The sequence below is a fragment of the Glycine max genome, chromosome 15 (genome assembly GCF_000004515.6).
Source record: "Glycine max cultivar Williams 82 chromosome 15, Glycine_max_v4.0, whole genome shotgun sequence".
Taxonomy (NCBI): domain Eukaryota; kingdom Viridiplantae; phylum Streptophyta; class Magnoliopsida; order Fabales; family Fabaceae; genus Glycine; species Glycine max.
The window spans coordinates 14,824,065-14,835,967 of NC_038251.2; the positions used below are offsets into that span (position 1 = coordinate 14,824,065).

General features: G+C 29.5%; 1 protein-coding gene across 1 annotated transcript; it reads right to left on the bottom strand.

Moving 5' to 3' along the window:
- Nucleotides 1-560: 560 nt before the first annotated feature.
- On the bottom strand, nt 561-7,801 carry LOC100818659 (O-fucosyltransferase family protein). Its single transcript, NM_001255858.2, has 6 exons — nt 7,609-7,801; nt 3,068-3,212; nt 2,893-2,963; nt 2,477-2,562; nt 1,540-2,113; nt 561-983 (listed from the first exon to the last, which is right to left on the bottom strand). The coding sequence occupies exons 1-6, from the start codon at nt 7,714-7,716 to the stop codon at nt 705-707; spliced, it is 1,263 nt and encodes a 420-aa protein (NP_001242787.2). The 5' UTR covers nt 7,717-7,801; the 3' UTR covers nt 561-704.
- Between the last annotated feature and the right edge of the window lie 4,102 nt (nt 7,802-11,903).

Here is an 11,903-nt window from a genome sequence, read left to right on the forward strand (position 1 = left end):
TACGAAATGTAATGCTATGAACGTAGACGGACGAAGAATATGAGAAAGACAGTCTTGGGGTATTTCTATATTGATTGAAGGTGGAATTGCTGCAGCAATTTTATACCATGCAGTAAAATATATGATCCTGAAAGCTGAATTGTTATAAATAAGATCTAATTTCTTTAAATGGATATAGGGCCCAATTCATTTTATCCTTTTACGTTAACTTTAGTTTGTATTCATCGTTTCTAAAGTAGGATCGGATATGATTATTTAAACTTCGAACTATATCCGCTTCATCTACTGCCAGAACCAGTTGGAACTCGTCAACAGGAGATGGTTTATTAACATTTAACATTTTAAGCTTGGTTAAGCATATCATATTTTAATTGTATAAGTATAAACATGGGTATCTAATTACAAAACAAATTTACTTAGATTTCAATATATTGTCTGAATTTATAGAATTTTTAAGTGGCCAAGCTAATGGTAATTTAGATGAAAATACAGTTTGTGTAGTTATAACTAGTGATGCATGACTTGAATAAACGTAGACATCAAAACATGAAAGGCAGAAATTCACAACTAACACATGATAACTTTCTCACGAGATGGAAAAATATTGCTACACACTTTTTATTTTACCTATAACCACTGTTGCCATCTTGAACAGAATGCTCTAGTTGGTTCTTGCATAACCAAACATAGAGAACAGGGGTAGTTTAACAAAAGCATGCATAAGCAAAATGGTTCTTCTGAGACACATAGGGAGAAATGTAATCAGAGGCTGAAGCTGATGGACTTGATATTTCAGCAGGAACAAGTATCTGGTTTTTCCCTGATACAATTCTCATCCCAGCAACATTAGCATAGAAGAGGCCAGGAATAGAGGGCACAAAGACCTCACTTTGAGAACATATGTAGAAATCAATGACCTTCTCAAATTCAGAGCTTTGTGAGCTGAGAGACTTTCCCTTCTTGTCTTCTGCCATTACAGTTTCCTGTTGAAGGAAAAAGATATACAAACATTCAGCAGTGAAAAAGTGAACTTTGAAGGGAGAAAATTAAGTGTGTTTGTAAAATTAATTTTAAAATGAAATTGATTTTGAAATAATGATTTATGCCGATGTGTTTTATTCTAAAAACAACTAAGTAGTGAAACTCAATATGAAATTTTTTATCTAATGCAAATGTTGCTTAAAATTGTCTTAACTCAATTAATTTTGAACTTAGAATCAATTTCTCAACCTAGAACTAAACAAGTAATAGTATTAGTTTGTTTGGATACCTCCTAGAATCAATTTTGACTCCCAAAATCATGGTGAAGAATTGAAAATGTTGAAGTAATTATTTGTTGCTTTGCCCTTCAACGTGATTTTGGAATTGATTTCAGTAGAATTGAAAGCTAATCCAAAAACACACTAAACATTTACTTGAAATCACTTTACCTGATATTTCAATGTGATTTTGAATCATGTAATATGAATTTAAAAACTCTATAACGAACCAAGAAGCTCGACTACAGTAAAATTAGAATTCAGGTCATAGTAAAACTACCTTGGTATAGGTTTTTGGGAAGATATCTTTTAGGGCATCAAGATCAGAATTCCATTTTGACTGAGTCACATAAACAACAGTAGTCTCAGGACTGAATCCAATCTTCTTGAGGAATTCACCTATCTCATGTGGCTGGTAACAAAGTTTTCTTCCTGAGACATCTTTTTTGTGACACTCCTTTGCCACCATCTCAGTCCTCAAGTCCACTGCAATGAATTGGCCATTTGAGTTCTGGCTCCAACTTTGTAGCTTTTGGACCATTGAGTCCACAACTTCATGCATCTCTGGTTGCAACTGAAGAGTTCCAAACATTGTTTGGCATGCAAATGTGTCAAGGCTCTTCTTATTTCCTGCCATTGTTGGGTTAACTGAGGAAAAGTGTGATTCAATCTTAACAATGCCCTTGGCTTTGTATATTGGCTTCACTGTCCTTACAATATAGTCTTGTGAAACCCTGTTAGGTACCTTCACTATTGGTGGATTTCCATTGGTTACAGGCAGTGTCCTAGTTACTCTTACCAACCCATCTAGCCTATTAATAATTTTCTGAACATCATAAATATCTCCAAGGCTCCTGAAATGAAATCAAATGTGTAAGAATATGATGAATTAATCTTGAGGCAAGTTCTGTAGTATGTTAAATATTGCAAGTAATTATTCAAATTAAGAAATGAAATCAATAATATGTCAAATATTGCAAATAATTTGTTAAAAGTACTTCATACATGCAACCATAATAACAAGTTCATCGAAGTTTATGCTATGCAGGCCAATATCTCTAGCATAATCTGAATGGAAGATAATGGCCGGTGGCAAAACAAAGCTATGAAGAAATAATGCTTGTATATAATTCTATACAGAAATAGAATCTCTTGATTATATATATATATATATATGATTTCAAATAGAAACTTATCGTGTTATATAGAGAACTCACATGCTATACCCCGATTTGCTACTCCTGATGTCAGGAAGCACAAGAGTGGCTCCCAAGATTCTAGCTACCACCACTGCATCAGCAATCTGTGTAAATCATCCCAGAAATATAAAATCAGAAAAAGAATGTAGAAAAAGAAAAGGAAGAATTGAACCTTCACGTGGTATAAATTAACTTGAGTTTAATTTCTTTACACTAGAAAATTTTATGCTGTCAACCGATAAAAAATCATTGTCAGTACGATTTAAGTTATTGCAAAGTAAAGAAACTTATAATACATAATAGTTTTTTATTAGATAATAGTGTAAAAATCTTTTACACTAACAGTGTGTATACAGTATTTACTCAATTAACTTTTATTAGAAAGTTGCAATAACCAAAAGGAAAATAAAATGAAATTGGTGGAACAAACATACCTGTGAGATATGATACTCAGGGCCATTTGTTAAGGAGAATGTGATGAAACCTTCAGATTGCGGTGCCTCTTCTGCAGGTCCAATAAAAGAGTCATGAATGCGTCTACTTGATAGTATTTATGCTTTCATAAATAAGTAACAAAACCAAGATAGATCATGAAGGATGGGAACTTACCAAGTGCAAGGGGGTTCCTACATGGTTTAAGTCCTTTTCCATTTTCCATCAAAGACTTTTTGCTTACATGTGAAACCGTTGCAAGGGATTGTTCAGTGACTACTTCAGAGGCATTCTGGGATGCTGGTGCAGCTTCAATATTAACCTTCACATCGATAAATGTAAAAAAACTTCATTAGTTATTATTATTTTTTTATAATCATAGTTATCTTTTATTGGAAGAGACAATCATATTCGAGCCGGATAGGATCACTATGGATGAGGGTATCCTCCATTAGAGAAAGTAATCCTATTCAAGTTAGATAAGATCATCATATGTGACAAAACTCTTCCTTCAAATATTTAACATAATGATATATTCAAGACTTGAACTAAAGATCTATGTTTAAACTAAAACAACCTCGCACCTTTTTTATCCACACAATTTGTGATAATTTCATTAGTTATATAAGAGTAATAATTTATAAACACATTATTTTTTTTCTTCTCTATATGAAATTATATTATCTATTATACTTATATATCTCTTTCCTCTTTTTATCTCTTGTCTAATAGAGTGGAAGTTTACACTGATTTTTGTTCAAGTTTTAATGACAAAGTTTGAATCACTATTTCAATCTTATTTTTTTAATCTTCCTCCTTTTCATTTCTTTACAGTTTGTTTTTCTTCTACATCTTGTTCTCTTACTCAATTCTCAAGTTTTGATTTTCTCTTATTAGCTTGATCAATTACTGAGAGATCATCCAAAAAGAAATTTTCCAACAGAATAATTCTTATATGGAAACAATTTGATTCAGGAGTTTACCTAGCTGACTAGCTCCTTCATACACGAAATAGGAGATTTGAAAAATAAATTAAAATAAATAAAAAGAGAAATGGAATAATGCATGCATGATCTAAATCCTTACAGTGGCCGATGCTATTGACAAGATTTTTTTTCTGTGTGTATTAGAATATATATTGTTAATGATAATAATAAAATCTTATATATATTGCCTAAACCCCACAACTGGACTGATCCTGTTGAAAGTTCCAATTAAGCACTCAAAACTCAAGTTTTGGTTTTGCATGTATCTTAAATGCAAATTAAAACAACGACAAACGGTGCCTTGGGAATTCGAAACTTTTCTGTTTATTCAATTTTTAAGAATAAAAAAAGGGTCATATGTTAACAAATTTCTTAAACAATTTTATCAAATTAGGTGTAGTTGCATTATAAATAATACAGTGTTATCTCACGCTAAGACTGTTAGATAACACTTTATTTTCCAAAAAGAAAAGGCTAAGTAATGTTCCTTATTCCATTTTTGTAATCGTTGCCTTAATAACAATGATTAAAAAATCTAGTTTGGAATTCATGGTATTTAATGTTACGAATGTACTAAATGTTATAATTTTCAACAAAATCGTTTAATTTGTTAGGAAAATTGATTAAAGATGGGCAAACAGGAAAGAGATTTTAATAGAGGAGAAAAAAGAGAGAATAAATTACATTAATCATCCTAATTAAGATTTTGTAAAATTATACAAATACTGTATCATCTCTTCTTTTAACCATTCTACTATCTTTATTTGTAAGGAATGTTAGTGTAATATATAAGAGAATGTAAGTATAATATTTTCAAATATTATGGAGTGGTAATATAACACATATATAAGCGGGTGTAAGTGCAATATTTTCAAACATAAATAGGGATTAGCGTAGGAATAGAAAAAAAAGAGTGATTTATGTGTAATTTGAAAAAGATTTAGAGAGTAGGAGTGTAATTTTCTCAAAAGAAAATGGAGAAGGAAGAGAAAATAAAGAGGAGGAAAAGTAAAAAGGATATATACTGTACTTAATACTTGTATTTGTATAGATATTAAGAAAATGAAATAAAAATCTTAAGATGAGTTAGTTTTTTTTAATTATGCTGTTAATAAGATGAGTTAGTTAATGCGCAGTTCAAATATTATAAATCATGTTTCTCTTTTTTCTAAATCTGAAGAAAAAATCCCCCGCTCCCCTCTGTTTTTTTTTTAAAAAAAATATTTAACTAAACAAGAAAAATGGATAAATTGTATTTATTTTTCTCTGTAACCAAGTAACTTTATAAAGTGAAATTTGGGCATGAAGGCAAAAAGATCTATTTATTTGAGGAGTTAACGTTAGGTTTAACTTTTATTTTTACTTAAAAGTTATTTTTAAATTAAAACTATAAATAAGATTTTAAAAATTATAAATTGTTTGTTATTTTTCAGCTAAAAATTGTTTGGTAAAAAAATTAAAAATTAATTTTATTTAGAAATAGTTATTTTGTGTAATAAAAAATTATATTTAGAATAAAAAAAATATTATATAAAACTAACTTAGTTTACCTAAATTTATTTAAATAAACAAAAATATTAAAATTGTGTATTTCAAACTTTATTTTAAAAAAATATAAATAGATATTTTAATAATTCTTTCCAAAATTATATATATATATATATATATATATATATATATATATATATCAATCAAAGAAATTTAAATATTGACTACAAATGATAAAATGTTGTTTAAGTTATTCTATATTGTTGTTTACTAATCATAAATATTGTTGTTTAGGTTATAATAATAAAAAAAAAAGAATTTCAGTACAATCAAATATAATAAGTACATATATTGGAAGATAAAGTATTCAGTCATAAACATTTGGGGGAAAAAAAAAGAATTGGAGATTGAGCTTTCTGTATATTAACTACTACTGAGATGCCCTGTTTACATATTAGCTATATATGCATGAACCCGTTATAGTAGACTTACTTAGTGGTGGAGGGTTTGAATGGTAAACATGAAATTATATGTTCTAATCTTAATTACGGTCATTGTGCATTATACACCAAAAAAATATTAACTATGTATATTAACACATTTCATTTGGGATCTTCAAATTATGTCACTCATCTATATATTAACACAAATGAGCATAAGATGAATGCATGTGTATTTGTATATGGACACGAGTCTAAACACACGTCAAGAAGGTACATATATAAGATCATGTTTCATGCGCTCATTTTAAGTTTGACACAAACTTTACATTTATACGATAAAGTTAAAAAAATAGAGTAACACAAAACACAGGCACACAAGAATTAATTAAAGTGATATGTAAGAAAATCTACACAAACCCATCAAAAGCTCTCCCAAATATATGTTTGGAATCGTGTTGCCTATTCATATTAACACAAAAATCACATAGAGTATTATAAGATGAATGTGTGTTTCTTCATACATGAACATGAGTTTAAACACATGACAAGAATATATATATATATATATGAGATCATGTTTCACGCGCATACTCTAAGTTTGAGACGAACTTTACATTTGTACAATAAAATTAAAAAACAAAATAGTAATGCAAAATAAAAGCACACAAGATTCAAAGTGAGGTGTAAAAAAATCTTCACAAACTCATCAAAAGCTCTCCCAAGTAAATGTTTGGAATCATGTTGCCTATCCATGTTAACACAAGCAACATAGAGTAGCATAATTAAGATGAATGCGTTTTTTCTTCATACATGGACACGAATCTAAACACGTGGTAAGAAAATACATATATATGAGATCACACTTCATGCATACATTCTAAATTTTGAGACAAACTTCACATTTGTACAACAAAGTAAAAAAAGAAAAATAACATAAAATATAAACACACGAGATTCAAAGTGGGGTGTAAAAAAATGAATAAACTCATCAAAAAGCTCTCCCAAATAGATTTTCTGAAAGCTTCTTATCTTAGGATTTCTTCTAAAAGATAAACTAATTGTTTTAAGAGCTTTTACATAAAAAAAAATGTTTAATGAGCCGAGTTTTTAGTTTTAAAGGAAAACAAAAAAAAAGTTCAAACATTAATAAATCTTGAAAATTACTTCATTTAATAACTCTTTTTAAAATACAAAATTGATAAATCTATTAAATTATATAATATTAGCTTAATTATGATGCCTACTAGAATAAATTAAACACTCGTACATATCTAATTTTACCATAGGACATTGAGAATGGTGCACTTTTTATCTGCATTTTTAAATGTTACCTTATTATTGTGAATTTCCAATTAAGGAAAAGATTTTAAATCTCTTATGAGTTGAAAATAAAACAAAAAATTCAAATTAGGAAAAAAAATTGACTCTCGATCATTTTGTGTTAAAGATCATCATGCAGGTCTCTCTCTAGTCTCCAATTGCATTAGGTTGTTTATTACGACACACACTTTTTCCACTCATTATGTTAGCCATCTCTAATGTTACGTAATATTTTGCCTTTTTTTTCTTTATTAAGATAAGATCCTAAAAATCACTAATAATTTTAAATGAATAAAAATTAAGGGTGATTTCCCTTTATTAACATAAGAGTTCCAAATAAAGGAAAAGTGATGAAAGAATTTTTACTGTGCAACAATTAAAAAATGACAGAGTAAATGCGATCAAAATATTATATGATCAAACCTTAATTTTTCAAAAGAACAAAAAGAAAGTGAGATAAGGTGAATGTGAGTTGACTTACATCATACATGGAATCAAAATGGTCCTTCTTGATCATGTTTCCCAGCATGATGAACATAGAGAGAGTGAGAAGTCCAGCCAAGGCTTGCCTCAAGTCCATTGTTGACATTTTTTCTTCACTCAGATAACCCTTTCAGAAACTCTCAACTATCCTCTCCAGAACCGAACCCTCTAGCTAGGACCACAAAATCTTCTATAAAAAGCCCTGGTTTTGCCGACCCAAGAGGAAGACAACACCACTAAAGCTAAGAGATATGAAACGGATGAAGATGAAGACAAAACTGACAACCTGGTTCAAAATGCACAAAAGCTTTTTATTGCCAAAAGCCATTGCTTTTGCAACAAGAGAGTCATATATGTTTTCCCTTTTGCGGGCTCTCTCTATTTGGTTTCAATTCGTAGTTAAACCAACCAACAAAAACCAGCACAATAGGTAGATAATTAGATTTTCAATTAGTATGTTGTCAAAGAACTCGGTTTCTAACCATGTGTATCAAAAAGATTTTATTAGGAGAGATAAAACTTATTTTAATGATTTTTATGTTTCGAATACTACTTTCGGTTGCAAAATATATATCTTTGGTGCAAACAAAAATAATTTGTAGCTAGCAAAAATATAGTATACCGTAGGTTCAAGTAATTGGTTCAACTCCTTTTTAACATAAAAGATGCCTGGTTCTATGCACTTTAATTTATATTCAAGCGACACGTCAAAATATTCATGTAAGTGACACGTCGGAAGATTGCATTTGCCATGAGCAAACATTTTTAGTTTCATATGCAAACTCTATCAGCTTTTGTTCGTACTTGTGTATTTGATTTCATATGCTTTCTCTCTCTATCTCATTCAACAATGAGCTATTCCTTTAAATGGTTTATGAAGTAATTGAGGTGAGCAATGGAGTGCGAATGTAGAGCTAGCGAGAGAAAAAAAAAATTAACCACGTAAAATTTTGGATCTCGAATAATAACCATGATTTCTTTGCTCACTCTCATTGCAAGCAGTTTTAAAATTATTGTGTGAGCTATCTGTAAGTATTATTAGAATTTAATACCGAAACATATATGTCATAATTTTTAAATGAGACAATTTCGTAAATGACACCAAAAACATGGATTGATGTTAATGCACAAATTGAAAAATAAACCCGCACTAAGCTTGTAATATGTGCTTCGTAGGAAAGACATAATAAAATGATTATTGATAATAAAAAAATTGTCACATGCAAAACAAATTTTTGGGATTTTGTTTTCTTTTTGTCGTTTTCTTTTTTCTCTGGTCGGTCCAATAAGAATGTACCGTTTTTTTATTTTATTTTAGTTCTATGTTTTTTTATAAGAATAATTATAAGACATTTGGCATAACTGATTTTATATTTTTACCAACGTAAAAATAATAATTGAATTTTAAAATGAACATCACATAACAAATATTTAACTGAAAATAATATCATGGCGACCCCAAGAAAACGAAACCTGGAATCCAAAATTCTTATAACAATTTATTATTATTGTTATTATTTAATTTTAAATTTGATTAAATTAATGTACAAGTGATTCTAATCTAATGAGAGATTCACCTATGCATGATTTAAGGCTTCTAGCATGGGAAAGCCAACTAGGTGTTGCACCATGCGAAAGAGTTGTTGGCCTTGAATATATCTGTTGCGGAAATGATGGACAAGAATAGGTGCTCTCAATCGTAGGAGATATCTCTTTACAAAATAGGTGCAATTTATTAGAAATTTGAAGTGTATTCCTCTTGGGAAAAATGGTCTCTATGTCTCATCTTATTGTCGTTTTGCGTAATCAACTGAAGAAAGATTATGTGGGGCTTGTGAACCCAACAAAGCTAGTGTACTTGCAGGATTTTCAGCGGTGGCTTTTCTAGGACAAAGTAGGATAATAATGTGTTGTTCTGTTGTTTTTAATTTCAACCACTTTTTACTTAATTTCTTTGTTTTGTTTTCGTATGCATGCATTTGCGGGTGATGTGTATTATAGAGAATTGTGATTCAAAAATTTGTGGCCTTTTGTTTTTTTTGCAGGGATGAGTGGTCTTATATATATATGGCTGGAGATGCAGACGAAAGTGAATATGTTCTAGGAAATGTTTACCCATATGAAGCTAGTGTTGGATTAAGCTGGAGTTGGAAGTGATGAACTAGGTGAAAATGCTTATGTGGATGCAAATTGTAATAACACACATTTAAAAACTATAATATATCAAATACCATACAATAAAAAAAAAAACTCACTCAAAGTTTTTTTTTACAGGATCAAAAAAAAAAAAAAAAAATCCTCCAATACCGGAAAAATTCCTCCCATAAAACTAAGATAAAATCAACCAACCCCTCACGATAAATCGATAATGGAGGGCCAAACAACCCATGTTTGAACCTATTGGGGTCCTCAAGCAGCATGCACTACTGCACTAGCTTCATGCACCTAATCTTGTCCATCACTTCCGTAACAGATATATCCAAAGGCCAACAACTCTTTTGCACGGTACAACACACCTAGTTAGCTTTCTCATGCTAGAAGGCGTCTTAAATCAATACATAATTAAGTATGCATTACATATAATTTTACCTCGTAAATAAATACACACCATTTGTATAAATATTCACTAAGTTTATAGTCATGAGTTCACCTTCATCATATAAATTAGGTTTACATACTCATTTAGCAGTCTCTTAAAATAGAGAAAATTTTCACCGACAATTTTTTATCCTCAAGTTATTGTTAAAATAAATTAACCACACTAGGATAAAAATCCTTCCTTAATTTATTTTAGAAAATCTCTTTTTGAAGTAATTAAAAATCATTTCTCAATTTTAAAAATCAATTGGAACTTCAAACCAAGGGGTGCATCATGCCCAGTTGTGCATAAGTTAGAGGCCTTTCTGGCCTAAGTGAGCATCTCGCTTAAGCTATCCTATTCACTAAAGCGAGGAGTTACCCAAATATCATCCACCCTTTGAAGCTCTGCTTAAACTAGTAGCCCTGTTCGCTTAAGTTAGCTCTTGCTTGAGTGAGAGTGTGAATTTTATAGATTTTCAACTTTCATAAAATAGTTAGTTGTAAGGCCACCCATGACCCTTAAATCTCCCTAAAATCTTAATTATGGCCAAAATTGAAATTTCCACAATCATTTCTACAATCATGAAAATTCAAATGCAAGGTTCTAGCTTTTTTAAAGAAGAGGCAAAAGGAAAAAGTTTTTAGCCAAAGGGGAAAACTTTACTTCACTTATCCAGCAGCTGCACTATAAGAACATGAATCACTTTGTTTTATTTTCATTTACTATTGTTTTTTCGTTTAAATAAGTTCTAATTGTATCAAATAATATTTTTATTATTTTTTTTCTTCATAATTAATTTTGACTTGTTCATGTTTTGGAAATAAAGAAAGTGCTTCAAAACTCAAACTTGATACTAATTTAAAAAAAAATTTGCTGATTAGATTAAAAAAATGTAGTTATTAAAGATTTTCTATCAAATATATTTCTTTTTTTCTCCAATTCTAGATAATTACTATTAATTTTTTTATAAATATTATTAGAAATAAGGATACCATGAATTTTATTTATCGAAATGGTATTTTTTTTTTGTCATTTTTTTCATATTGAATTGAGGTTGAAAAAATATTCCAATCTCCAAACAATCCTCAAGTCAAAATTTGAATCATAACTCAATTTTTTTTCTATGGAATCCATTATGGGTTGCATCAAGAGGGAAAAGAAAATGGAATAAAAGAGAAAATTGAGAATGTAGGAACTTATCACCGCACCAAGGGAGCTATCCAAGAATCTTGAGATGAAAGAAAATATGCTCTTGGGAGAAGAGCTTCAACCCTTTCAAACTTGAAAACCAAGAAAGTGGCTTGAGGAGGAAGAAAATGAGAGTGAACTTAGGAGGACTCCAATCTTTTTCTTTTTGTACAATTAGATAAAGGTTAAATTATTTATTTGGTCTCTATAGTTTCATGATTCTTATTTTTTTAGTTCCTATAGTTTGAAAGTGGTTTTTTTAGTCCATATAATTTATATTTTAATTCTCTTTTAGTCTCTATAGTTTAAAAGTGTTATTTTTAGTCCTTATAATTTATATTTTAATTCTCTTTTAGTTCCTATAATTTGAAAGTGATATTTTTAGTCCCTATAATTTATATTCTAATTACCTTTTGGTCCTTACTACAAAAAAATATAAAAATAATTAGCTACAAATTAGTTATAAATTATCAATTATTTTTTATTATAAATTATCTTACGATAAATTAGTTATGATTTACTTG

Coding starts and splice junctions, on each gene's coding strand:
- LOC100818659 (NM_001255858.2), bottom strand. CDS start 7,716: ATGTCAACAATGGACTTGAGGCAAGCCTTGGCTGGACTTCTCACTCTC. Junction 2,114..2,476: donor AGCAAATCGGGGTATAGCAT/GTGAGTTCTCTA, acceptor ATTTCATTTCAG/GAGCCTTGGAGATATTTATG. Junction 984..1,539: donor TCCCAAAAACCTATACCAAG/GTAGTTTTACTA, acceptor TTCCTTCAACAG/GAAACTGTAATGGCAGAAGA.